Source organism: Aotus nancymaae, unplaced genomic scaffold (assembly GCF_030222135.1).
Source record: "Aotus nancymaae isolate 86718 unplaced genomic scaffold, 86718_ANA_hifiasm-v0.15.2.pri h1tg000059l, whole genome shotgun sequence".
In the NCBI taxonomy this organism is placed as follows: domain Eukaryota; kingdom Metazoa; phylum Chordata; class Mammalia; order Primates; family Aotidae; genus Aotus; species Aotus nancymaae.
The window spans coordinates 77,673,816-77,700,541 of record NW_026988473.1 but is presented as its reverse complement, the minus strand read 5'-3'; the positions used below and the strand labels follow the sequence as shown (position 1 = coordinate 77,700,541).

Genomic DNA, 26,726 nt, shown 5'->3' with positions numbered 1-26,726 from the left:
CATATTTATTTAGTAATATTAACTCTCCTGCTTTGAAATTCAAAAGAGATTTTTGTTCACCTGTCCCACCGTTTGGCAAGAAAAACAGTGAACACTGTGTCTCTTTACCTTCCAGGTCTTTTCTGCCTGAAATTTTTTTCTCCCTGTTTTGCTCGGTGAATCTGAATCATTCTGCAAGTCTTGATTCAAATGACAGCTGCATTTGATACTGATACATGATTTTCTGCCTTCTTTGAGAAGAATTAATTGCTTTCTTCTCTATGTGTTATATTCTTGGAAGCACTTACCACCTTGTGTTATAGTCATTTTTCTTATGGGCAGGGATTCTATCTTTTTCATCATTGGGTTTTTAACACTTGTAGACACTTGACATTCATTTACCTGACAAGGGTTATTGACAGAGCAAATACTGAACTCCGTGCTTCCTAACTTCATGCCCAGTGCGCTTTCTGGTTTGTGCCTACTGGTTTTGAGACAATCATCTTGCTTAATAATGCAGCAGAAGTGCATTAAACGTACTTCCCCTTTGTCTCACAGTATGTTAAAAAGTTATGTGCTCAAGGACTGAGATTTGGTTAAATTAATAATTTTAACTGTTAAATCCGGGACATTCTTAAGTGAAAGTGGCTTGTTGTATATTGAGCTATGAGTACATGGTCGTGACTGCTATTTATAGTAGAGTTTTGTGCTACTACGAGCAGTACCCACGATGGCTTTTTCATCATCAGTGTAGCAATGATGGCAGACAGCAAAAAGGCAAATAACATCTTAGGACTATTATGAAGGTATTTTTGACATTATTACCCCTGAAAGGGACTTGAGGACCTCCAGACGTCTGTGCTTCACCCAGTGAGAACGGCTACAAGAGACCTTTTACCTGGAGTACGGACAAGGAATACTGACTGTAGGGAAAAGGCCATGGCTATTGACAAAAATGGCTTGTTTTGCCTCAAAATTTACCATGTTGAGCAAGCTGGCCGTTGGTAAAGTTTGGTCTTACCTTCTCCACTGACAACGTGGAACGAGTATGGCCGCTTTAACATTATGATAGAAGGTTTTTTTTGATATACTGCTTTTTTTCTAGGAGAAGAGATCAACTTTGGGAAACTTATCACAAAACCTTCTTCAGAAGGAACAACTTTAAGGGTAGAAGATCTTGTAAAACAGTATTTTCAAACCGCAGAGAAGGTAATATTCTTACAGTTCACATTTGGAATAATGGCTACCTTATAGTAACAGATTTTAATATAGGATATGTTTAGTTGATAGTTTAAACAAAATGAATCCTCACAATGTTTCTATGAAGTAAGTAGGGTGACAATTACATTCATTTGCAGTTGCTGCACATCAGGGAAAATTAGTGTTTAATTAATGTTATTAATACCATTATTAATATAGCCATTATTGTTGATGTTGTTCTCTTTGTCTCTCTGTTGCAATTATTAAACTAAATGAACAATTTTAACTGTTAAATCAGGGACATTCATAAGAGAAACTTAGAAGTAAGTAGGGTGACAATTAATTTGTAGTTGCTGCACATCAAAAGAAAACAGTGTTTAATTAATGTTAACTATGAATACCATTATTAACATAACTGTTATTGTTGATGTTGCTATTCTCTTACTTTATTTTGTGTCTCTGTTGCAAAGGTCTCAATCCAGATTTAGTTTTCTCATATTTGGATGTAATTAGAATTCTGCAAACAAAGTCAGCCACATGATGCTGAAGCCAGTGAAACTTACTGTCATGAGCGTATGCCACTCTAAGATCCTCGGGCTGTGTTAGTTTCCTATTGGTGCTGAAACAGATTTCCACAAACTTAGTGGTTTAAAACAACACAAATTTATTATCTTGCAGTCGTGTAGGTCAAGTTTTACACAGGACTGAAAACAAGGTTTTGGCGTGACTGTCTTCCTTTTTGGAGGTTCTAAGGGAGAATCCATTTCCTTACCTTTTCCAGTTTCTAGAGGTACCTCCTTCATTCCTTGGCTCTTGGTCCCCTTTTATCTTCAAATCCTGCAATGTTATCTCTCTAACCATTTCCCCACAGTTATTTTTCCTTCCAGCTCCCATCTGCCTCTGTCTTCTGCTTTTCAGGACCCTTGTGATTACACTGGGCCCACCTGGATAGTCTCTGATAATCTCCCTATTTTACAGACAACTGATTAGCACCCTTAGTTCCTCTTTGCCATGTATTCACAGGTCCCAGAGATTAAGAAGTAGATGTCTTTATGGTGCTTTTACTTTGCCTACCACACTGGTTAATTCATTGTTAATCATAGCTGCCATTTTTGGACTCTGTATCCTAGCCATCAGGCCTCTACATTTCACCAGTCCTGTATTTTTTTCCTGTATTTTTTCCCTGATAACATATTCAGTAATTTTCCTTGCAGTATAGGTACTATTTCTGCATCCAGTGATTTTGTATGTCTCTTACAGAATGTGCAGCTCTCACTACTAACAGAAAGAGGGATGGGTGAAGCAGTACAAGAATTTGTGGACAAGGAGGAGAAAGATGCCATTGAGGAATTAGTGAAATACCAGTTGGAAAAAACACAGCGATTTCTTAAAGAACGTCATATTGATGACCTAGAAGACAAAATCGATGAGGAGGTAAGTAACTAATTTGAGTGTCTAGGTCTATTTAAATATTCTCTATTTAAGAGTCGCTCTGAGATTTTTTTTCTGATAAATCACTATTTAACCTTTCTGATTTGTTTGGTTTTCATATCTACAAAATTGAAATGATAAAATGAAGATTAAATTAGACAATGAAGAAAATGCCTACAACAGAGTCTTGCATATGGTTGGTACTAAATAAGTGTTTTGTTCCCCGTGGATATTATCATCTCTTGAAGATCCTGAAACGGCTTTAAAATGAACTTGTAGGATGGTAATTTCTGTTCATTTTAATTTTTTAGTAAGTTTTGATTGAGATCTTGAATTTCATCTAGAAAATTTTTGCTAACCAAGAAGCAGTGGAGTAATCACAGGAAAAGCTGTCTGGACTTGACTACATAGAAATTTTAAATGTTTGCATATCACATTGCCAGGGAACAAAATTAAAAGATATTGACATGAAGAAAATACTTGTATGTGGGCAGAAAATAGGTTAATATTCTTAATATGATATTAATGAGCTCTTAGGAATCTTAAAAATAATTAAACATTTTGATTGAAGAATGAACAAAGGATATGAATAGGTGGTTCATAAAAGAAATATAAATGGCTAATAAGCATATGAAAATGGTGTTTAGCCTAGGATAATCAAAGAAACTCAAATACATCCTTTGTTTGTCAAATTGACAGCAATTTGAGAAAATAGTATCTAGCACACTGCTGGTAGGAGCATAACATTTCAACAGCTTTACTGAAAAGCAGTTTGGCAGTGTATATTAAGAGGCTTAAGTTTTACCCTTTAACTCAGCCTGGGAAATTTCCGTACAAAAATCGTGAGATAGAGATTGGTGTATGGAGTGATTCATCTTAGTGTTGTTCGTAGTGGGGAATAATTGGAAATGGATACAGTAAATGTTGGCACGTATACCATATAAAATTTTACACAGTGCTTAAAAATAACATTTTGGAAGAAGAACATGAGGAGATATTTCTAAGGTAATGTTAAGTGGGAAAAGAATTTCAAAGATGAAAAACTGTGAATAGTATGATCTCAGTTATTTTTATATGTAATTGTGTATGTTTATGTAATAAAGAAAATATCCCAGATGTGCTATCAACAGTTATGTCAAGGTAGTTGTATTACAGGGAATCACTTTCTCTATTTCCCTAATTACCCCTAAGCAGAAGAATAAAACAGTATCATTTAAAAGAAAACAAACTTACTCCCTTATTTTAGTGCTTTTGGTTAAAATGGTTCTCTTAAAGCCTTATGGTGCCAATGTGTAACTAATATTATGTAATGCCAAATACTTCCAGAAGTAGGACAGGCAGTTCACACTCTTAAAACCATTCACTCTATGACTCTGGATGCGTAGGGTTTGCCAATTTATAGCATAAATAGATTTCTCAGGTACCTACCAGAAATAAAACATGACCATCCCCACCTGGAGTGACATTATGACTCCTGAGCAGCAAAGTGTGTGTGTGGTGTGTGTGTGGGGGGGAGTGTGTATATGGTGTATGTGTGTGTGTGTATGTGTGTGTCATGGTTGCTCTGGACCAGACCAACTGTGTTCAAAATCAAAACGCTTATTAGCTGTGTACCCATTATTGACTTATCTAAACCCACCTATCCCTCAGTATCCTCATCTAAGGATAAAATGCTGATGATAATAGGTCCTCCTTCAAGATTGCTGTAAGCATTAAAAGAATTAATCCATGTAAAATTCTTAGAATACCGTCTGACCCCTAGGGCCTGTTCATTGTTTTTACTCTGACTCTCCTTTCTCTTCTGTGAATGGCTTAGCACCTTTGGTATGCTACATATCACCTAGGGCAGTATTACATACTATGTCATCTTTTAAAATATTTTTATTCTTGTGTTTTTCCTCTACCAATCATAACAAAGATGCTTTTATTTCTTTCAGCTTAAGAAACGAACAGGGCCGGGCGCGGTGGCTCACGCCTGTAATCCCAGCACTTTGGGAGGCCGAGGCGGGTGGATCACGAGGTCAAGAGATTAAGACCATCCTGGTCAACAAGGTGAAACCCCGTCTCTACTAAAAATACAAGAATTAGCCGGGCATGGTGGCGCGTGCCTGTAGTCCCAGCTACTCGGGAGGCTGAGGCAGGAGAATTGCTTGAACCCAGGAGGCGGAGGTTGTGGTGAGCCGAGATCGTGCCATTGCACTCCAGCCTGGGTAACAAGAGCGAAACTCCGTCTCAAAAAAAAAAGAAATGAACAAAACTCTTAATCCCATTTTCCTTTGTGGCTCTATTTCTTTGTTCCTCTTCTAGAGCAGCATCGCTTCAAAGAGTTTTCTGTATTTGCTGCCTCATTCTTCTCTCTCCTTTTTCTCGTGAATCTATCCACTTAGGATTTTGATCCCATCATTCCAGTGAAGTTGCTCTTGTCAAGGTCACCAGTGACTGTGATTGCTAAATCCACTGTCAGTTTTTTATCTTACATCTCACCCAACCTTCTCTTGAAACATGTTATTTACTGGATTTCGAGATACCAGACTCTTCTTGTTTTCTTCCTGCCTCGCTGGCTGCATATTTTCAGTGTCTTTTGTTGATTCCTCTAATTGCTCCAGCCTCTTACGTTGGAGTCTTATTTGCTGTTCCCTCTCTCATGGATACACTCGATCATAGATTTCATGAGAGCAGGTTTTTGTCTGTTTTGTTAATAACTGTATTCTCAGTTTCTGTGATAGTGCATGGCACATAGAAGGTGCTCAGTAAATATGTGCTGAGTAGATTATTAAATAAATGGGCTTGTTTCTAACTACCTGGCTGTATATTAAGAGCCTTGTGAACAGGAACCCTTAAATAAGAACCAGGTACCATCCTTAGCAAACCTTCAGGAGTTGACTATTAATAAAAATGGATTTTTAGGGGCTACCCACTTCAGATCCCATTTCATAGAGCCTCCTGGATGTCTTGCAGCCAGATGCACAAGAGTCATTTGCAATGTAATAAATATTTCAAGGCTTGTCAAGGAGATATTTTTGTTTTTAACTAATTTTACTGAAGTTTAGCACCCATGGGGTATTAGAATTTTGCCTCTGCAGTCTGAAAGACTTTCAGTGATGTGACACATTTTGGCAGGAGGTAATATAATTTTGCTTTGGGTCAATATGAGTTTTTTTTTAAGAGTACATTCTGCAATTTTAATATAAGTAATTGGAAAGATATAATTTATTTACTTTTTTGTGAGACAGATTGTTAAATTTCCAAGTTCTTTGTTATAACATAAAGCATTTCTTAATTGTAGCCCCTTATTTTATATTTACATAACTGGAATAAGCAACATGTTTGTGATTTATTCTGTCATGATCTAGGTACGTCGTTTCAGAGAAAGCAGACAAAAAAATACTAATGAAGAAGATGATGAAGTCCGTGAGGTAATTATTCTGCTATAAATTCCTATGTTTATATGTCACTTCCTTCAATTAGAATAACTAGTAGGTTTATTTGGAATAGTCAGTCCATAGGTTTGGTGGTTTGGAGTGGGCTAGGGTTGGCTTAGGATAGCTGCCTTTGATTGATTTCAGTTCAGCCTATAAATATTCTGCTCATTGCTCTTTTTTTCCCTTTTGCCCTTGTCTAAAACCTGTTTAGCAGGTGCAGTGGCTCACACCTATAGTCCTGGCTAATTGAGAGGCTAAGGTGGTAGGGGATTGCTTGAGCCAAGGAGTTCAAGGCTGTATTATGATTGCACCATCGCACTCTAGCATGGGCAACAGAGTAAGACCCTGTCTTTAAAATAAATAAATAAAACCTATTTAATTGTATGTGTGTGGGGATATATACAACAAAAGCCCCTATTACTCAAAATAATGTCTAATTGTTACCAGAGAACCTTACAGATAAAATCTTATCTGACTGAGCTGATATTATTTTGGGCAAAAAAGAAACTTAAAGTGTTTTGGTTACTAGTGTTAACCATGAGTAAGCAAGCGTGGATAAATAGTTTCTGTTGTCTATTCTGAAATATTAAAATTAGCTTAAGCACCATCGTCACTGTCTTGTCAGTCTCATTGCAGGGTTGAAACTACAAGTTAGCAGCTCCTCATTTAAATTCGGGGCCTCTACCTGGTATTCGGTGAATTTATGATTGAAATGTATTTTCTTATTTTCCAATTGTCCTTAGTATTTTATCATTGCTATCTAGTATTTGAAAGTTATCTTATAAATTATGTACTGTTTTGTCTTGATTGCATTTATTCAGCAGACATTCTGCATAGTCCCTGTTATGGGTTAGATATTCTGCTTTATATTAGGGCTGTATATATAAAAAAGCTATGGTCTGTATCCACAAGATTTTCTCAATTTAGTAGGCAAGAGACATGCGTGTAAAGAAGATGTTTATTGAATTACTTTTCCTAGGTGCCTGTTTTATAAATGAGCAGACAGAACAGACTCAAGGTCATATAGTGGGGTAGAATTTGAACATATTTTTGACTCCAAGTCTAGACTTTTCTATCCTATGTCCTATCAACATTTTAGATTATTATGATATTAATTCAGTGCATTGCAAATGAATGGTTTTCTAAAAATGAAAAACTCCTAAAACTGTCATGCAGCACATCACCACTATATCTTCTACAGGTTGTTTTTTGGAACCTAAGGAAAAGAAGTTATAGTTTAGAAATGCCTTAACACATTTATTTCATTTATATTCATCTTATAAGGCACACTTAAAATAGAAATAGTTTGCCAAATTGCAAGAATAAACGCTAGGAAGAAATGATTCCTGTTTCTTAAATATCTGGCTTAAATTTGATTAACGATTTCAGTTTAACAGGGTACAGCAATGTTTCTTTACGTTTGAATGAGTTCTTTATGTGTGAAGCCAAAAACCTCAGTTTTTCATTAAGCTTTTAAAGGAGTAAGAGTGAACATCTTATACAAGGAAGGTAGGAGAGGCGGTGACAAATTTCAAATGGTAGTTTTACAAAAGAAATAACTTACGAGTTCAGATATTCAGCTATATTTTAACATTAAAATGTAATCGGGGCTTCCTAGGTAATTTTTCAGCATGCCATAGGATGTCATAATTTTTTTCATTTTCAGCATACTATTTAGGACTTAGGAAATGGAGTCTGACACGCTGCCAAGCTGTAATTCGCAGCTTTGCCGAATCATTTGGCTTAGAATATGAATCCTAACACCATGCTTAAATTACTTAAACAGACAAACAGGAATATTAGCTCTTCTATTTGGAGAAAAAACATTATGCCTTAAAGTCTTTTACGCCAGGCGTTGTGGCTCACCTGTAATCTCAGCACTTTGGGATACATACACATAGTAATATAAGCATATTTAGAGTTTTTGACACATAAAGAAAATATCTACTTATTCCTCAGGCTTGTTTGTTTAAATCAGGAATGATTGGTGAATTACATGACTCTGTATATATGCAGATAAATATTTGGGTTTTTTCTTTCTTTGTTCTATTAATATAGTGAAACACACACACACACACACACACACACACACACACACACAATCTTATTATTAGCCCATCCTGGTATCACTTTGTAAACCCCCTGGTTATGGATATACTGGTCTTTCCATATGCTTCTGGAGTCCCTCTGTTTGCTTTCTTAATCATAAGTAATATTCTGTAATTTTATTTTTGTGCATGAAGTTCTTTGTCAGTACTGTGTCATACTGGTGTTATCATTGTGAAAACAATTTGGAAGCTGTCTTTCTGTATGCTCTGGCACTATTGAAAGAGCAGTGGGCTTATCTGTTTTTTGAAAGTTTGGTAGAATTTACCTATGAAACTTTCTGATTGTGGTTCTTTTTTAGAAGTATTTTTCTTTTAATAATTTTCTCAAAATTTTCTTTGATAATTGGTTTGTTGAATCTATGTTTCTTTTTTTCCCTTGGGTCAGATTAAGGTATTCATTTTCCAGATTATTTAGAATTGAGCATTCTCTCCTAAGTCTTGAGTATTCCCTCCCATTCTTATTTCTTTTTTTCAAGACAGGGTCTCATTCTGTAGTGTGCTACCATTCCCAGCCAATTTTTAAATTTTTTTTTACATAGATGGAATCTTCTTATGTTGCCCAGGCTGGTCTTTAACCCCTGGGCTCAAGTGATCCTCCTGACTTGGCCTTCCAAAGTGCTGGGATTAGAGGTGTGAGCCTCTACAGCTGTAGTCCTGGGATTAGAGGTGTGAGCCTCTGTGCCTGTCCTTCTTATTTCTAATGATGCATATTTGTGTTTTCTTCCTTTCTTTAAACTTATGTGGTGATTTTTATTAATGTTATTGTTTTGTCCCAAAGACCCAGTGATTAGATTTATTTATCATAATGTGTTTTTATTTGAAATCTATTAATATATTAATCTATGGTTTTATCTTCATGCTAATACTTGGACAGGCATTATTTTGTTTCTCCTAACTTTTTTAAAAAATATATTTTATTGCACTTTAGGTTCTGGGGTACATGTGCAGAACATGCAGGATTGTTGCATAGATACATACATGGCAAGGTGGTTTGCTGCCTCCATCCCCATCACCTGTATCTGGAATTTCTCCCCATGTTATCTCTCCCCACCTCCCCATCCCCCACTGTCTCTCCCCTATTTCCCCCCAACAGACCCCAGTGTGTGATGCTCCCCTCGCTGTGTCCATGTGTTCTCACTGTTCAACACCCACCTACGAGTGAGAACATGCAGTGTTCGATTTTCTGTTCTTGTGTCAGTTTGCTGAGAATGATGGTTTCCAGATTCATCCATGTCCCTACAAAGAACACAAACTCATCATTTTTTATGGCTGCATAGTATTCCATGGTGTATTTTCCCTGTCCAGTCTGTCATACGTGGGCATTTGGGTTGGTTCCACATCTTTGGTATTGTAAATAGTGCCACTATGAACATATGTGTGCATGTGTCTTTATAATAGAATGATTTATAATCCTTTGGGTGTATACCCAGTAATGGGATTGCTGGGTCAAATGGAATTTCTATTTCTAGGTCCTTAAGGAATCGCCACACTGTCTTCCACAATGGTTGAACTCATTTACAATCCCAACAACAGTGTAAAAGTGTTCCTATTTCCCCACATCCTCTCCAGCATCTGTTGCCTCCAGATTTTTTAATGATCGCCATTCTAACCTGCGTGAGGTGGTATATCCGTGTGGTTTTGATTTGCATTTCTCTAATGACCAGTGATGATGAGCATTTTTTCATATGTTTGTTGGCCTCATAAATGTCTTTTGAAACGTGTCCTTTGCCCACTTTTGAATGGGTTTGTTTTTTTCTTGTAAATCTGCTTTAGTTCTTTGTAGATTCTGGATATTAGCCCTTTGTCAGATGGGTAAGCTGCAAAAATTTTTTCCCATTGTGTTGGTTGCCGGTTCACTCTAATGATTGTTTCTTTTGCTGTGCAGAAGCTCTGGAGTTTAATTAGATCCCATTTGTCTATTTTGACTTTTGTTGCCAATGCTTTTGATGTTTTAGTCATGAAGTCTTTGCCTATGCCTATGTCGTCAGTGGTTTTGCCTAGGTTTTCTCTAGGGTTTTTGTGGAGTTAGGTCTTATGTTTATGTCTTTAACCCATCTGGAGTTAATTTTAGTGCCAGTTTCTGCTTTCTGCACATGGCTAGCCAGTTTTTCCAACACCATTTATTAAACAGGGAATCCTTTCCCCATTACTTATTTTTGTCAGGTTTGTCAAAGATCAGATGGTCGTAGATGTGTGGTATTGCCTCTGAGACCTCTGTTCTGTTCCATTGGTCTATATCTCTGTTTTGGAACCAGTATCATGCTGTTTTGATTACTGTATCCTTGTAGTATAGTTTGAAGTCAGGTAGATTGATGCCTCCAGCTTTGTTCTTTTTGCTTAGAATTGACTTGGCTATGTGGACTCTCTTTTGTTTCCATATGAAGTTTAAGGTGGTTTTTTCCAGTTCTGTGAAGAGGGTCATGGGTAGCTTGATGGGGATAGCATTGAATTTGTAAATTATTTTGGGCAGTATGACCATTTTCACAATATTGATTCTTCTGAACCATGAGCATGGAGTGTTTTCCATCTGTTTGTGTCCTCTCTTATTTCTTTGAGCAGTGGTTTGTAGTTCTCCTTGAAGAGATCCTTTACATCCTTTGTTAGTTGTATTCCTAGGTATTTTATTCTCTTTGTAGCAATTGTGAATGGCAGTTCATTCTTGATTTGGCTGTCTTTAAGTCTGTTATTGGTGTATAGGAATGCTTGTGATTTCTTCTGCACATTGATTTTATATCCTGAGACTTTGCTAAAGTTGCTTATCAGTTTAAGGAGATTTTGGGCTGAGATGATGGGGACTTGTAAATATACAATCACATCGTCTGCAAACAGAGACAATTTGACTTCTTCCTTTCCTAATTCCATAACCTTTATTTCTTTTTCTTGCCTGCTTGCTCTGGCTAGAACTTCCAGTACTATATTGAATAGGAGTGGTGAGAGAGGGCATCCTTGTCTAGTGCCAGATGTCAAAGGGCATGCTTCCGTTTTTGCCCATTCAGTATGATATTGGCTGTGATTTTGTAAATAGCTTTTATTACTTTGAGATACATTCCATTGATACCTAGTTTGTTGAGAGTTTTTAGGATAAAGGCTGTTGAATTTTGTCAAAGCCCTTATCTTTATCTATTGAGATAATCATGTGGTTTTTGTCTTTGGTTCTGTTTTTGTGGTGAATTACGTTTATAGACTTGCGTGTGTGGAACCAGCCTTGCATCCCCGGGATGAATCCTACTTGATCGTGGTGGATAAGCTTTTTAATGTGCTGTTGCAATCGGCTTGCCAGTATTTTACTGAAGATTTTTGCATCTATGTTCATAATGGATATTGGCCTGAAGTTTTCTTTTCTTGTTGAGTCTCTGCCGGGTTTTGGTATCAGGATGATGTTGGTCTCATAAAATGATTTGGGAAGGATTCCCTCTTTTTGGATTATTTGGAATAGTTTCAGAAGGAATGGTACCAGTTCCTCTTTGTATGTCTGGTAGAATTCGACTGTGAACCCATTAGGACCTGGGCTTCTTTTGGTTGGTAGGCTATTAATTGCTGCCTCAACTTCAGCCCTTGTTATTGGTCTATTCAGGGTTTTGACTTCTTCCTGATTTAGGCTTGGGAAGGTGCAAGTGTCCAGGAATTTATCCAGTTCTTCCAGATTTACTGATTTATGTGCATAGAGTTGTTCGTAGTAATCTCTGATGGTGGTGTGTATTTCTGTGGAATCAGTGGTGATATCACCTTAATCGTTTTTTATTGCATCTATTTGATTCTTCTCTCTTTTCTTTTTTATTAATCGGGCTAGTGTTCTATTTCATTGATCTTTTCAAAAAATCACTCGTGGATTTATTAATTTTTCGAAGGGTTTTTGTGTCTCTGTCTCCTTCAGTTCTGCTCTGATCTTAGTTGTTTCTTGTCTTCTGCTAGGTTTTGAGTTTTTTTGATCTTGTTCCTGTAGCTCTTTCAATTTTGATGACATGGTGTCGATTTTGATCTCTCCTTACTTCTCATGTGGGCATTTATTTCTATAAATTTTCCTCTAGACACTGCTTTAAATGTGTCCCAGAGATTCTGATATGTGGTGTCTTCGTTCTCGTTGGTTTCGAAGAACATCTTTATTTCTGCCTTCATTTCATTGTTTATCCAGTCAACATTCAAGAGAAAGTTGTTCAGTTTCCATGAAGCTGTGCGGTTCTGGGTTGGTTTCTGAATCCTGAGTTCTAACTTGATTGCACTGTGGTCTGAGAGACTGTTTGTTACGGTTTCCCTTCTTCTGCATTTGCTGAGGAGTGATTTACTTCCAATTATGTGGTCAGTTTTAGAGTAGGTATGATGTGGTGCTGAGAAGAATGTATATTCTGTGGATTTGGGGTAGAGAGTTCTGTAGATGTCTATTAAGTTTGCTTGGCCCAGATCTGAGTTCAAGTCCTGGACATCCTTGTTAATTTTCTGTCTCGTTGATCTGTCTAATACTGACAATGGGTTGTTAAAGTCTCCCACTATTATTCTGTGGGAGTTTAAGTCTCTTTGTTGGTCATTAAGAACTTGCTTTATGTATCTGGGTTCTCCTGTATTGGGTGCGTATGTATTTAGGATCGTTAGCTCTTCTTGTTGCATTGATCCTTTTACCATTATGTAATGTCCTTCTTTGTCTCTTTTGATCTTCGTTGGTTTAAAGTCTATTGTATCAGAGACTAGGATTGCAACTCCTGCTTTTTTTTGCTCTCCATTTGCTTGGTAAATCTTCCTCCATCCCTTTATTTTGAGCCTATGTGTATCCTTGCACATGAGATGGGTTTCCTGGATACAGCACACCGATGGGTTTTGATTTTTTATCCAATTTGCCGGTCTGTGTCTTTTGGTTGGGGCATTTAGCCCATTTACATTTAAGGTTAATATTGTTATGTGTGAATTTGATCCTGCCATTATGATGCTAGCTGGCTGTTTTGCCCATCAGTTGATGCTGATTCTTCATTGTGTTGATGCTCTTTACCATTTGGTATGTTTTTGGAGTGCCTGGTACTGGTCATTCCTTTCTGTTTAGTGCTTCTTTCAGGAGTTCTTGTAAGGCAGGCCTGGTGGTGACGAAATCTCTCAGCAATTGCTTTTTCGTAAAGGATTTTATTTCTCCTTTGCTTATGAAGCTTAGTTTGGCTGGATACGAAATTCTCGGTTGAAAGTTCTTTCTTTAAGGATGTTTAATATTGGCCCCCACTTTCTTCTGGCTTTTAGGGTTTCTGCCGAGAGGTCTGCTCTGAGTTTGATGGGCTTCCCTTTGTGGGTAACCCGACCTTTCTCTCTGGCTGCCCTTAGCGTTGTTTCCTTCATTTGAACCCTGGTGAAACTGACAATTATGTGCCTTGGGGTTGCTCTTCTTGAGGAATATCTCTGTGGTGTTCTCTGTGTTTCCTGGACTTGAATGCTGGCCTGCTTTGCTAGGTTGGGGAAGTTCTGGATAATCTCCTGAAGAGTGTTTTCCAGCTTGGATTCATTCTCTCCATCACATTCAGGTACACCTATCAAACGTAGATTAGGTCTTTTCACATAATCCCATATTTCTTGGAGCCTTTTTTCTATTTTTGTACTTTGTTAAGAGACAAGTTCTGGCCATGTTGCCCAGGCTGGTCTCTAACTCCTGATCTTAAGCAGTCCACCCACTTTGGCCTCCCAAAGTGCTGGGATTATAGGCGTGAGCCACCGTGCCCAGCCCTTAATTCTCTTTAGCATATATTTGTAAGACATTGTTGCTCATGTTTTTTCTGATTACGAAAGTAATTTTTTTAGAAAAAGCATGTGATAGAAAATTTGTAATATTCAAGAACGAAAAACGGAAGCACCCTAAAATTTTACTGCCCAGAGATAACAGCTTTTTTTGTGATTTTTTTCCTTGTTATTTACTAGGAGCCTATTCTCAAAAGTAGCTCAAATGATGACTGTCTGTTATGGTCAAATGTGGTATTGAATTAGGTATGATTGCTACTATTCCTTCCAGTTCTGAAAGTTTTAATTCTGTGAGATTTTATTTTTCTTGGTAAACCTTTTCAAAGGGTCTCATTTTACAGGTCGGATGGTAGATTGATCTGACAGATAATAAGCATTAAATTTGATTGGTGGGGAGGTTCTCCTTTACACATATATAAATATATATTTTTTTATTTTTTGAGACAGGCTGTCTCTCTGTCACCCAGGCTGGAGTGGAGTGGTGTGATTATAGCTCACTGCAGCCTCTGTCTCCTCAGCTTAAGTGATCCTCCTGCCTCAGCCTCCTTTGTAGCAGGGACTATAGGTGCACTTCACTATGCCTAGCTAAGTTTTGTATTTTTGTTTGTAGACACGGTGTTTCCCCATGTTGCCCAGGCTTGTCTTGAATTGTTGGGCACAAGGCATCCTCCTGCCTCAGCCTCCCAGTGTTCTGGGATTACAGGCGTGAACCACCTTGCCAGCCTCCTTTATCTTTTTATAGTGTGATTAGTTCATCTCAATACCTAAATTAATTATTTGTAGGATAGTGCATTATCTGCTTGTGTGTACTTTCTCCTTCTTCTCCCTCTTAGGCTATGAACAGGGCCAGAGCGCTCAGATCTCAGTCAGAAGAGTCTGCTTCTGCCTTTAGTGCTGATGACCTTATGAGTATAGGTTTAGCAGAACAGATGGCTGATGACTCTGATGATAGCATCTCAGGAGCAGCCAGCAAAGGAAGAGGCCGAGGAAGAGGTCGAAGAGGAGGAAGAGGGCAGAATTCAGCATCTAGAGGAGTGTCTCAAAGAGGAAGAGGTAAGCACTGAGTTTAGTCGTATGCACATTCAGACTTGGCAGTTGAGTGGAAAATGCAGAATTAGATCTCATCAGAACTGAATTATAAGTTTTTATTTCTAAAACATGGTTCTTTAAAAATCTATTTTTGTAATATATAAAGACAGTCTTTAAGGCAGTTCTCACATGTGCCTTTTACTTAAATAAATTTTGAATGGCCACATGCACTTAGGGTTTTAATTGTTTTTAACACATACCTTATAAAAGCTTCACTGTGTTTGTCACACAGTACCTTTTGTGTGCATTTTATGTCATATGTATTCTCATACGTACAGAGTAATAGGCAAATATAATTTGTTAAAGAAAATAGCTAAAAGCCTTTGGCAACAGGAAGAAAACTCAGATCATAAAATTATTATTTTTGTTACGATCATAAGATACAAATACCCACATGCTTATCAAATATCTTGATCAAGTCACTTTAAGAAGGAAAACTGCCTCCAATTTGATTTCTAAACATAGTCATTAACATTGTCATCATTGTGTTTACTGTGAGACTGTTGTCATTGAATAGTTCAATAGAAATTGGTCATTCAGTAACTTTCTCACGTATTATGTCAATTCATCTCTAAGGATTAAAAAAATTTTTTATTAAATATGTATCCATAGGAATTTTAAGCTGGTGAAATGAATAGTAATTTGGTTTAACATCTCCAGGGAGAGAAGTCTCTGTCTTTTAATGATGATTATTTTCGCTATCATTACATTTACAAAATTTTTCCTTAAAATTTTTTATTTTTATTTTTATTTTCTTATTATATTTTTTTAGATGGAGTCTTGCTTGTCACCCAGGCTAGAGTGCAGTGGTGCAATCTCAGCTCACTGCAACGTCTGCCTTCTAGGTTCAAGCAGTTCTGCTTCAGCCTCCCAAGTAGCTGGTATTACAGGTGCCCACCGTCATGCCTGGTTAATTGTTGTATTTTTAGTAGAGATGGAGTTTCACCATATCGGCCAGGCTGGTCTTGAACTCCTGACTTCAAGTGATCCTCCTGCCTCGGCTTCCCAAAGTGCTGAGATTACAGGGGTAAGCCACCATGCCTGGCCTATTTGCTTACATTTTAATTGGATAAATATTAACTAAAATGTGGCCTAAAAGAATTTTCAGTCTCTGAAAATTGGTCAGACTCTAGGTGTTTGTTCTTATATATATGTCTGGCTTTTTACAGATAAACTGTTTGACATAAGTCTATTTAGCTTTCATCTTTTGGTGTTGTGTGAAATAAACCTTAGCTGCTGATACGATTGTACATTGACTGTTCATTATTCTGAAAGCAGGCACTAGTCTGGAGACTTCTACTCGTAGCAGAAACTCAAAGACCACTGTGTCGGCATCTAGAAATATGTCTATTATAGATGGTGAGTATAGACTGCAAGTGATTATCTATAAATTCCAATGTTAGATAATCCCCATTAGTAGCCCTTATTTGTGTTGCCATCATTAGGAAGTTAAAAGGGCAATTAGGATCACAGGATAAATTGTTTTTAAAAAGATCTTTGCTCCACGTCTTTGCTATTGTAAACAGAAAATGCAATTAAAAAAAAATTGAAGAAAAAAATTGAAAACAAAAAAAGATCTTCGCTATGCATTAGAGTTACTGAAGAGAGTAAAACTTTTACAATTATGTTTTATAATTTCTTACTTTTAGACAAATGTTACTGTTGTTTCTCTTTGACAGAGAGATCCTGGAAACATAGGAAAGTGAATCGGTTGGTCACTGTATGGACAGTGGTCAGAAGAGAGAGGAACGGCATGTGCTGTTTCCTTGCTTCCCCCTTGCTGCTCTGTCAGTCTCTGCTTTCCATAGAGAGAAGTCATGTGACCTATATTTAAGCGAAATTATGGCTAGGCTCTTGGAATTAATTTTTATATATTCCATGGTCTAAAAATTGGCCTCAACTTAAGGGGAGCCGTTTAACTATTTTTAATATTATAAATTATGAGATTACCCTAAAATGTTAGTCATATTTACAAAAAGTATGTGTTAAATGGTGATACATTTTTTTACTTAGCATTTAGAATATATTCATATGTATTTTATTTATATTATCCTATTAGTTATTTTTGGTTATTGTCTCGCTTTTATAATATTTATGGATATTAATTTATTAAATATATTTATAATCTTATAGCTAGGATTAATTTTTGACACACTGGGGAGCTGAACTAAGTCCCAGAAGATGAAGTTTATCAGGGGAAATACAAACTCTCTTTATGTCCAAAAGGACAGCTGCACAAATAGAGTGAGAGGTATGTGAGTTTAACAGCAACCGAGGTGAAAAAGACGTAGGTCAGTAACAGTTATGCTGGCAGACCCAACTGTCCATAGCTATTGATGTCTTAAACAGTATTAATAGAAATAAATAGTATAAAATAAATAAACAGTATTAATAGAAATAATGAGTCTTGCAGGGGTGTCCAAGGGAGAGAATACAGTCATGGGTTCTTAGTTTCTCTTTCTGCTTGGGCCAGTAAAGTCCCTTTCTTATCCCTCCTTTCCTCATATCACTAGTGACAGAAACTAAAAACCATGGCATCAGGTTGCTAAAAACCTAAAACAAAACAAAACAGAACAACAACAACAACAAAATGAGGTGGGTTGGACAAGCTTGCACAGCAAAGAAGTTCTCCCTGTGTACTAAATTGGACATATCATGCCAAGAATACCATACTCCTCTTTGGAATTATATTTCAAGGAGACTATCAACTATATATGATCATTCAGAAGAGATAACAAATAATATAAAAAATGATTGGCCACTGCCTCACCCAGGAAGTGCACCTGGACGGAGGATCAGGAACTCTTCCCCTCCAGTACTCCAGTTTAGATACTGTACTTCTCCCATGGCCTTTGCAACCCACAAACAAGGAGAGCCCCACCAGGCTGAAAAGCGCCATGAGTTACTAGCACAGATCTGAGCAGCAGCTCCAGTCTGCGCCGCAGGTTGTCCGCACAGATGTGAGCAGATGCTTTGACTAGCACCAAGAGCACCTGCAGGATGGAACTTCCCGCTACCCAGAAAGAGAGGGAGCTGAAAGCAGGGAGACAGGTGATAGCTTGGTGTTGGGAGAAATGCCTGCTGTAGGTAACGGGATGGAGGCAGCAAAGCACCATGGCACCTATGTATCTATGCCATAGTCCTGCAAGATCTACACATGTACCCCAGAACTTAAAGTACAATTAAAAAAAAAAATGATTGGCTAGGCCCAGTGGCTCATGCCTGTAATCCCAGCACATTGGGAGGGCGAGTTGGGTGGATTACCTGGGCTAGGAAGTTTGAATTCAGCCTAGACAACCCAGTGAAACCCTGTCTCTACTAAAAATACAAAAAGTTAGTTGAGTGTGGCAGTGTGTGCCTATACTCCCAGCTACTCAGGAGGCTGAGGAGGCGGGAGAATTACTTGAACCCTCAAGGCATAGGTTGCTGTGAGCGAAGATCATGCCATTGTACTCCAGCATGGATGACAGAGTGAGACTCTTGTCTCCAAAAAAAAGGTTGAAGGAACATACAGTATCTAACCTGCATGCCAGTTTGGTGTCTTATCTACCAGGGAGTTGAATTGGCATCTTCATGGGCAGAAATAGGCTATAAAGGTGGCTGAAAATTCTCAAGGTGGGAGAGAGTTTCATAGCAGGACTTTGGGTTGTAAATCCACTGTTGTCTCTAGAGGCAACGCCCTGGTGGGTGATAGTCACACCCTGGAGCTTCTAAGCACATAGTCAGATGAACTCCCCCTGTAGGGAGTGTCTGATAAAGAGGAAGTAAAAGACTATAATTGTATTTCTGAAGAACTAAGTAGAAAGTGGGGGAAAAGGAGAAATGAGAAAAGAAGAGAGAGGAAAAAAAATAATTGAACTATCTCTTAGAAAAATGGGGTACTCAGCCAGATGCGGTGGCTCATACCTGTAATCCAGCACTTTGGGAGGCTGAGCATGCAGATCGCTAGGTCAGGAGTTCGAGACCATCCTGGCCAACAAGGTGAAACCCCATCTCTACTAAAAATACAAAAATTAGCCAGATGTGGTGGCATGCACCTGTAGTCCCAGCTACTTGGGAGGCTGAGGCAGGGGAATCGCTTGAACCTGGGAGGTGGAGGTTGCAGTGAGCCGAGATCATACCACTGCACTCCAGCCTGGTGACAGAACGAGATTCTGTCTCAAAAAAAACAAAAAAGAAAGAAAAATGGGCGTTCTCAGTTACATGCTTATGAAATCCTTTTACCTCTGCTTCTCTCTTTAGCCATTGGGTCCCCACCTAAACGAGGGAGGAAATGGATCAGGATTCCCACTTTGGGCAGGCCTTGGGCTATGGTAGCTCTCTTTTTTTCTTCAGAACTCTAAAAACCAGTGTTAACATTTTCCCTATTGAAAAGCGAACTTGGGGAAAGGACTCTGCTTACCTCTGAGTGCTAGCTTTTCTTCAGTTTTGGCCTGGTAATTCCTTGCTATGTGATCAGCTCTTCAGTGCCATTGAGAATTTTTTTTTAATGTTTGAGATACTAATTTGGATTGTTGTCAGCGGAAGTGAGTTTGAAGACAATAAGAGATTATTTTGTCTGAATAACCTAGTCTGCAATGACTGTTACCCATTGACAACACAGAATAAACCTATTTGTGTCGAGAGACTGGAGACCAGTTATGGTGCCTTAAAAGTTTTACAGATTGCCTTGACTAATTTTGTTCAGGAAACAGTATTCATCCATGAAAAGAGGCTACGTAAATAAACTAAATACAAAACATCAGATTTCCTGAGTTATGTTGTAGGCAAAAATCTTATAATGGTGCCTTTTGCAGCAGAGCATGGTGGTTAAGAACCCAGGCTCTGGAGTCAGGCCCATTGGGTCAGCCACAGCCCCAGCTCTTTACTGCTGGCTCAGCACCCTTGCACTGTAAGTGATGTGAGAAGGGTGTCTGCACCGTTCCTGCTCATCACTGTACCCACCGTGTCTGGCACGTGACAGGGCAGACGCTTGTGAAATACTTGACAGTGACTGAGTGAGAATTGAAGGTTGTGTAGCATAAGGGTTAGGACCGTGGTTCCAAAGTCAGGAAGATCTTGGTTTGAATCCTGACTTCCCAGTTTTACTAGCTGTGTGTCCTCCAGCAAATACGTTAAGTTTTCCATTTTAGGATTGAGTGTTCTCGTCTGTAGGATGTCTACGTCATTGTGTTATTTTGAGGATTAATAAGAAAATGCATGTGAAGTACCGGGCAGAGTCTATGCATATTAAGCCCTCAGTAAGTGCGAACTGGTGTTATTCTATAAGCATCAGATCCCTTAGCTATAAAATTGACAATGTTGTACTGACTTCAGAGTAATTATATTAAATGAGCTTAAGTATTTACATTACTAATCACAACAATTGGTAAAAATGCAACAGATGATAGCTGGTATTAGTGTAGTGTTTTGTAATAAGATTATGAAGATGAATGTTATGTGAATCATTGGTCTAAATTTGTCTTTTATCTGATTGATTTGATATATTGGTTTTGCTCACTTAACTGATTACCTCCAGTACTAGGCTTTTTTCTTTCTTTTTTTCTTTTTTTAAGACAGGGTTTCACCATGTTGGTCAGGCTGGTCTTGAACTCCCGACCTCAGGTGATCTGCCCGCCTTGGCCTCCAAAGTGCTTGGATTACAGGCATGAGCCACCATGCCCGGCCATGTGGTAGGCCTTTTTTGAAAAATGAACTGATTTTTTAAGTATACATTTGTGAAACATTTTTATCAGGTTGGATTTGGTGGTTTTTTTTTTTTTTAAGTCTCTTATAGAATCCCTGTTGTGTAGTAACTCTACTTGTCATCCCTCTGGGACAGAGCAACAAATTCAAGACTGTAACTTCTAGATCCCTGTTATAAATGGAGGAGTGAAGAGATAAATAAAGGTCAATTTCTCTTATAACAAGGTCCATGGAGATTATTGTGCTGCAGTTTTATTGGAAAAGGCAGAAATTGTAGCCACAGGAGTTGGAAATAAGAGTTGACATCCCAGATTTTCCATTGACGTTAGTCAGCAGAGTGAATAAAAAAGTCCCTCTGAAGCCACCGCCTTTACGTTTCATTTATACCACTGTGGGTACCGCTGCTGCTCCTGTGTTTACTGCCACAAACAGCTACATGTTTTGGAATGCTTTCTAACTGCTAGACACTACCTCTTACCCTCTCAACAGTTTTCTGCATGAAGTATTAACACTGTTTTACAGGTGAGGAAATTGAGATTTAAAGAAGCCGAGGAACTTGGCCATAGTTGAGCTAGAAGTTAAAATGAGTCTAACTCCAAAACCAGAGCTTTTAACCACCACACTATATTGTCTTCCTAACAGAACATACTGCTTAGTTTCTAAACTAAAATTATTTCACAAACATTCATGCATCTTTTGCCTTCCACTGGGGATAAAAACAAAGGTGTCTTATTTTCTAGGATCTCAGAGTTAGAGGAGTCAGTGAATAAATATTGAACAGAAATACTCTTTGAAACCATCATAGTCACTGGCTTTTTTATTCGATGCCTGTCTAGCCTTTAGAGTGGAGTAGGTTGTAAAACCAATAATTGAGTGAGCAGATAAGAACACCGTTCCTGCCTCTCATCTCTGCTCTTAGATGTTACAAGTTGGAGGGTAGAACCTAGAATAGGAAATATGTGCAAACACATTTAGGTTGAATAGAAAAAATCGTTAGTTTTCTGACTAGGAGAATTTTGGACTTTGCAGGATTTTTTGAGTATTTCACTTTTTAAATTCTTTCTTTGCCCTATTTAGTTTGTAAGTTATCTCGGGGAAGATATTTTTGATATTAGCAAACTGGTAAGGCGGAGAAAATAAACCTAAATTAGATGTTTGAAATTTATTGAAGGGTTTTTTTTTTTTTTGAGACGGAGTTTTGCTTTGTCACCCAGGCTGTAGCACAGTGGCCTGATCTCTGCTCACCGCAACCTCCGCCTCCTGGGTTCAAGCAATTCTCCTGCCTCAGCCTCCTGAGTAGCTGGGACTACAGGAGCTTGCCACCTGGCCCAGCTAATTTATATATATGTTTTCAGTGGAGTTTGGGTTTCACCATGTTGGCCAGGCTGGTCTTGAACTCCTGACCTCAAGTGATCCACTTGCCTCAGCCTCCCAAAATGCTGGGATTACAGGAGTGAGCCACCACACCTGGCCTTATTGTAAGTTTAGATGTCAAGGGAAAAGAAAAGGAAAGATACTTCAAGTATCTAACCAAGTTTAAAAGAAAAAAAGGTATGGATACAAAATAATTTTTATCATAGAATAAAAGATACGCTATTTTCTAGAATTCTCATATGGAATATTTTTTAGGTATTAAATATGGTTACCAAGGTAGAGGAAAATGAGAAACCACTGGAATCCCATGGCTCCTAATGTAGCGACAGGGATAAAGGTATCATCAGCAACCAAGAAATAAGGGATTAGGAGTCTTTCCTTCAATACACTTGTAGTTCAGTTGGTTAGGTGACTAGATTTTATCCTTCAGGTATTTTTCTTTTTAGTGTGTGTGTATTTATAAATACTACAGTATTCAAATAAGCTGGGAATGAGACTGACAGCATTGAGTTGTTTGTACCTATAATTGTGTCTCCCTTTAGATTTTAAAATATAAAAAATAGTTTTGTAATTAGGCACCATGCAGTTTGCAGATAGGATTCAGAAAATCTTTAGCTAAAGAAATATGCAAGTTATTCTAAGTTGTTTTAAGAATAACGTAATGCATGTTTCGTCTTTTTCATTCTAGCCTTCAAATCTGCAAGACAGCAGCCTTCCCAAAATGTCAGCACTAAGAATTATTCAGAGGTAAGAAAAAAAGTTTTCTAGTTGTGTATTAATAATTTATGTTTTCTGCATTATGAATTGTCAACTCTTTGATTTACAAAGTAAATAAAAGAAGAAAAAGTACGGAACATCAAAGCTGGAAGGTGCTTTACCAGTTATCTCTAGAGTTTCTAGGATTTGATATTTTTCTTGGTTGCTCTCTTTTTTTAAATAATGGTTATTATTATAGAAATCCATAAATGCTGTATATACAGTAATGTTTTCAAAGGTAACAGTGTTGAACCAAAAGAGCTCGTGCATGGAATACTAATATTGAAGATGAGTTCAGTGCATATAGAGGCTTTATCTATACTGGGTTTCCTTTTCTTACTTATCTTCCCAAAATACTGGCTATGACTTAAGAGCTGATGCTAGACTTCAGATGAACTAAAAGGCTGGAGTCCAGTGATCCGTGTGGTCTGCCCTAGGTTTAGCCTGGGCCTCCTGCTCTTCCTTTGATTCCAAAAAGAGTCAAAAGTGGGCTTGACCTCTATTATTACCTCACTTTCAAAACTATGTATCTTAACTCCCAAGTCAATACTCTTCCCTCTACATCAGGGTTTCTCCGCAGTGGTGCTGTTGACACTTTGAACAGATAATTCTTCGTTGTGAAGGATTGTCCTGTGCGCTGTAGGGTACTGAGCAGCATCCTTAGCCTCAGGAGCTGTTTGCTCAGTATTTGGTCCTTGGCTTCATTCTCATCTGCACTTCAGTTGGATGAAGATACAGCAAATATATGTGTCAAATGTCAAGATAACAGAAAATGGAGAGAAATAGTATTTTGGATCATAGACTCAATAGTTAGAAATATCTTTATTGGGTCTTAACACTAACAAATGGTATTTAAAAGGGACAGATTTAACAGAAGGATATCTAGTATTTCCCACATGGTCTGATACCTCATTTAAAGTTAGAGATGGAACGCTGATGGTCTCTCGTCAGAAACCAAGAGGAAAGTCACAAGGTCTGCATATAAGCCTATGCAAGTCATTCACAAATCTGTGTTCCCTTAGGTGCTCAGGCACCTGGGATGGCCAGGGTGGAGGCGAACAGAAAGTAACGTTTGTGAATGAAGAGCGACATTGGAGGGAGGTCAGGCTGAGTATTAGTTTTAATAGTTAGAGTTTTCTGTCTCCTTTTTTGTGGCTCCTATATAACTAAGATTTAATTGTTTAATGCACTTCTTCATTTTCATTTTTATTCAGATATTCTGTTCTCACAAGAACTGTTTGGTGCTTTGTTTCCTTGCCAGGTGATTGAGGTAGATGAATCAGATGGGGAAGAAGACTTTTTTCCTACCACTTCAAAGACAGATCAAAGGTAGGTGCAGCGATTTTCTGGAAAAAGAAACTTCTGAAAAACATTAAAAATTATCCAGAATTCCATAGTTACGTATTTTTCTATGCCATGGAAGTTTTCTATGTTAGTTGATTTTCAACTAGCAAAGTATGGAGGGGAATGAAAACAGACCAAGGGCTAGTTTATAGAGTTGATGCAGCATTAGTACAAGGATTTTCAGTGAAAATTTAAATCGCCTGTAATTTTTTTCCTTTTATTAGTACTTTTCTTTCCTTTTATTTATTTATTTATTTATTGAGACAGGGTCTCACTCTGTCGCCGAGACTGGAGTACAGTAATGCGATCTTGGCTCACTGCAACCTCCACCTCCTGGGCTCAAGCAGTTCTCCCACCTCAGCCTCCTGAGGATGGGAAATTTGTAGCTGGGATTACAGACGTGCACACCATACCTGGCTAATTTTCTGTATTTTTGGTAGATACATGGTTTTGCCATGTTGTCCAGGCTGGTTTTGAACTCCTGAGTTCAGGTGATCCACCCTCCTCTGCCTCCCAAAGTGCTTGGATTACAGATGTGAGCCACTGCACTCGGCCTCTGTGCTTTTCTTAACAGGAGACTATGTTCTCTCCTAACAGAAAATACTTTTGTATTTTGCTAACATTTGATTTCAGCTTTTTGTCATCATCTTATTTTTATATACTTGACTACACATGGTGCTGTATTAAACACTACAAAGGAGATCACATAGACTCACTCTGCTTTCAGAGGACTTGCATGTTCTTCCTGTGTGTTTTGGAGTTTTTGCCTATTGCTGCTGTTAAGCCTCACTTGATTCACTATTACCATTTGCTCTTACGCTTAACATTTTGGTTGCACACTGCTTAACTAAAGCTCGATTAATGAGAATTTCTACTTAACACAGTAATCAGCTGCCTTATTTTGTACTTATTTTCTGTTTGAGCATTTCATTAGGTCTGTTGAGGGGCATGTGCATGTTTTAATATGGTCTCTGCCTTCAGGTAACTTCAATTATAGTGGAAAAGAGAAATAAACATATTTGAGTTCATCAGAGAATGAATTAGTACATAATTAGGTGTGGAATTTTATATTACAGACCCATAAGTGTGAGCACTTATGGTGGTCTCAGGTGAGAGTAAAGGCATGAGCAGGAACTCCAGAAAGAAGGGTGATGGAGGAAAAAGCCTTATATCAATGTTCTCAAGCCTTTTTTTTAATGATCTCAGCCACTTCTTGATTATCCAAGGAGAAAAATTAATTAACTTAGATTTAATTCAATTTCTCCCTAACATTAGAAATTAAATACCTAAAGAATGAAATTTTTGTTGAGTAGGATTGAGTATAAAAGGGCGAAAAACCATTGTAATAGCTATGATTTTTCACCCCACTCTATCCCTTGGAGCCAATTTTTGTTCTTTGACTGTGATATTGACCACACTGAGAATATAAGCTGTATGTGACTTAAAGATTAATGTTAAAACAAGTGTAAGTATAGTTCCACATTCACTTATTGGATCCTTTAAACATTATGCTAGGTTCTGGGGATAGAAAGATAAAAGAAATATTTCTTCCTTCAAGGAATTTACACTTCAGTGGTATGCTAATTACAGGGCACTGCTAATCCACCAAGATAAATGTTTTATTCAGGTGTAATGAAATCTAAGGGATGTGCCAGTGTCTTCCTGGGAAAGATCATTGAAGGTTTTACAAAGAAGGTGGGTAACGTTTGAGCTGGTGATCAGCAGATCAGTTAGGACGCATTAAAGGAAATTGTCTGGTGCAGAAAGAAGAAACAATGCCACAGGACATGGGCGTCTACTTTGAAGGATGGTCAGGGAAAGCCTCTGAGGAGGCTACATTTAAGCCGAAATTTTAAGAAGGGAAACGTGGCCTTCGAAAAAGCAGAGGGACAAGTGCATGCAGCCTGTATTAGTCTGTTTTCACACTGCTGATAAAGATGTACAGAGACTAAGCAAGTTACAAAAGAAAGAGGTTTAATGGACTCAGAGTTCTACATAGCTGGGGAGGCCTCACAGTCATGGTGGAAGGTGAAAGGCACGTCTCGTGCCAGCAGACAAGAAAAGAGAAAAAGAGCCAAGTGAAACAGGTTTCCCCTTATAAAGCCATCGAATCTTGTGAGACTTACTCACTACCACAAGAATAGTATGGGGGAACCGCCCCATGATTCAGTTATCTCCCACTAGGTCCCTCCCACAATACTTAGGTGTTATGGGAGCTACAGTTCAAGCTGAGATTTGGGTAGGGACACAGCCAAAACCATTTCACAGTCTATTGAAGAAGTAAGTTTAATAATGTTATTTATGAGCCATTGACTAAAGAGTAGGGGGAAAGGAGTTGGTTTGAGATGAGCATAGAAATGGGAGGCAGGGTAAATCATGCTGCAGGAACAGGTAAGCACGACAAAGGTTTTGAACATTATTATAAAGGCAGTGGGAATCCACAGAAGGACTTAAAGAGAGGAGTGGCACCTTCTGATTCACATTTACAAAGGATCACTGTGGTTGCAGAACAAGCGTAAACAAGCTTACCTGAGAGGAAGGTGCTGTAGGGAACCCGGGTAAGAGAGATGATGGAGGCTTGCACAGGCTGGTGGTGGGTGAAATGGAGGAAGCAGTTGGTTGCAGGATGTAT

The 26,726-nt window shown here is 38.1% G+C and overlaps 1 protein-coding gene across 4 annotated transcripts in view; it reads left to right on the top strand.

Annotated features, from left to right (window-relative positions):
* Nucleotides 1-26,726, top strand: part of MRE11 (MRE11 homolog, double strand break repair nuclease) — a 112,419-nt gene that overhangs the window by 42,788 nt on the left and 42,905 nt on the right. For 3 of the 4 annotated variants that reach the window (XM_064365427.1, XM_064365430.1, XM_064365431.1), the window contains 7 exons: nt 1,085-1,188; nt 2,440-2,613; nt 5,964-6,026; nt 14,680-14,899; nt 16,211-16,294; nt 22,683-22,741; nt 24,012-24,079. In XM_064365427.1, coding sequence (XP_064221497.1) covers nt 1,085-1,188; nt 2,440-2,613; nt 5,964-6,026; nt 14,680-14,899; nt 16,211-16,294; nt 22,683-22,741; nt 24,012-24,079 — 772 coding nt within the window. The remainder of the gene's footprint in view (nt 1-1,084; nt 1,189-2,439; nt 2,614-5,963; nt 6,027-14,679; nt 14,900-16,210; nt 16,295-22,682; nt 22,742-24,011; nt 24,080-26,726) is intronic. The other variant, XM_064365428.1, reaches the window with a different exon arrangement.